At 61.3% G+C, this 2,062-nt stretch overlaps 1 protein-coding gene across 4 annotated transcripts in view; it reads right to left on the minus strand.

Moving 5' to 3' along the window:
• Nucleotides 1-793: 793 nt before the first annotated feature.
• Nucleotides 794-2,062, minus strand: part of APLP2 (amyloid beta precursor like protein 2) — a 30,752-nt gene continuing 29,483 nt past the window's right edge. For all 4 annotated transcript variants that reach the window (XM_027772692.1, XM_027772694.1, XM_027772693.1 and 1 more), the window contains 2 exons: nucleotides 1,952-2,002; nucleotides 794-1,136 (listed from right to left, as the gene is read on the minus strand). In XM_027772692.1, the coding sequence (XP_027628493.1) occupies nucleotides 1,035-1,136; nucleotides 1,952-2,002 (153 nt within the window). In that variant the 3' untranslated portion in view covers nucleotides 794-1,034. The remainder of the gene's footprint in view (nucleotides 1,137-1,951; nucleotides 2,003-2,062) is intronic.

The raw sequence follows: 2,062 nt of genomic DNA on the forward strand, positions 1-2,062 counted from the left end.
GTGGGAAGGCCAAGGGGAGGGAGAAACCAAAGTCACAGGGAAACAGAGAAATACGCCACAGGTTACCAGAACCTTCAGACAGAGCGAGCTGGCAGCGTGAGCACGACGCGGCACCGCCAGGACTCCGGAGAAGGAAACCGGTGTGTCCACACAGGCCGGAAGTACCCTCTCCCCTCCAGCCAGCCGCCATGCGGTCTTCGGGCCGTCGGTGCCTACTTGCTGGTGGCAGGGGCGGGGCAGGGGTGCAGGTGCAGGGGGAGGCTGTCCGAGGCCGAGACCGCCCATGGGGACGCAGCGGGAAGGGGACATGATGCAGAAAGCGAGGCAGCGGCAGATGGCGAGGAGGCAGGTGAGTGGACGCAAAAAAAAGGAACTGATTGGGGGGGCCGGCGGCCATGGCCACTCACATCTGTGCACACCGGCTTGCCACGAGGCGTGGGGACAAAACGCCTCGGTCTCATGGCGCTTGGACTTTGGGGAGACACCAAGGTGCCAGTGGGGAATCGTGCTCCCAGTCACACGGAGGGGCCACGATGGGCCTCACTGGCCACCTCGGGTCCCCTCCGGCTCAGTTCCTCATGTGGAAGGGGAACAGGAATACTGCCTTCTCTTCTACCTTTTCCAAATAAAACTAGGTCAGCGACGAAGCCTAAAGGGTCGACGCGTACAATGTGCCAGGTCGGGCGGCCGGCACACAGCCCTCACCCGAACCGACATTCCACCGCGGGCGTGAGGGGCGTTACAGAAGTGGGATCTCGGGGTCACTTAAAAAAGAAACTACATCAGTCAGATATCTGCAATAGATCATTTCTTTCTTTACGGTTTATATATCATATATGTTATATTAGCATCTTCACCCATTTAAAAGAATGGAAATGGCAACTCTACAGTAGTACTTGATAGTCTCAGTGCACCAGGAGGGCCCGGCGGGAGGCGACACCTCCAGTGGCGACAGTGCCTCTGCGGCCCGACCCGGTGCTGCCGCCCCCTCCGGCCCCGGTGCCGCCGCCCACTCCGCCGGCGCGGCCCGTCACTCAGATCTGCATCTGCTCCAGGTACTTGTAGGTGGGGTTCTCGTAGCCGTGGTTCTGCATCTTGTTCAGGTGGCGTTCTTCTGGGGTGAGCATGGGGTCGACCTGGAAGGACAACGCGTGAGGTCACGCAGGGTTTCGGACACAAGCCGGCCAGGTTTTGAGATGCCCGAGTGGCTGCGGCAGGACCCCGGGGACCAGGGGCGGCCCAGCGTCATGGTTCCTGGGAAACTGAGAGGAGCTGGGAGGCTGGGAGAGGACACAGGAGAACAGAAGGCACAGGTGGAGAGGGGTGCTTCTGGGGTGAGGGTCCTGACAGCCCGGTGGCAGAGGACAGGCAGGACTTCCTGGCAGCACGGTGACAGGTGACAGCTGCTCAGCCCTGCTCCTGACTCCTCGTGGGCGTTGAGGCAAGCCACCCACCCTCACCAGGCAAGGCCTAGCGAGGCGGTCTCCGGCAGGAGAGAGAACCGGGCGGCTCGGGCCCGTGATTGCCTCCCAGGGTGCTCTCCATCACAGCCTCGCACTCCCAGCAGCCACTGAGGAGCGCAGGCACAAGCTCCCGTCACAGACGGAGTGGCCTGCTCGGCACCTCGGCCCTTTCCGCCTGTTTTTTTGAAGAGGAGCAAAAGCAGCTCCTGTTCAGTATCGAACACATCTGGAAAAGGAACTAACCGCTGGTGTGAAATGCCCTATAGTGAATGGAAAACTGTAACAAAATTAAATACTTCTTTAAAACGCCCTCCGCCTCGGGCACTCATGGCCTGGTCCGCGTCACTGCTGCAAGGTGCCAACAGCGTCTGGACCCGAGGAGAGGGACACTGTTCGACTGTGCCCAACTTGCGGAGTGTGTCCCCATAACCTGAGAGCGACTGGCCGCTGCCGCCCTCTGGCCCGCCTCCCCTCCAGCCCCGCCTCACCTCCACGACCCCGTGGCTGATGGTGCCGTACTGCCGCTTCCTCAGCATCACCAGGCTGACGACGATGACCGTGGCGAAGGGCACCGGGGCTAACCACAGGCCCAAGGAGGG

The sequence above is a fragment of the Tupaia chinensis genome, unplaced genomic scaffold (assembly GCF_000334495.1).
Source record: "Tupaia chinensis unplaced genomic scaffold, TupChi_1.0 Scaffold000292_1, whole genome shotgun sequence".
NCBI classification, from domain to species: domain Eukaryota; kingdom Metazoa; phylum Chordata; class Mammalia; order Scandentia; family Tupaiidae; genus Tupaia; species Tupaia belangeri.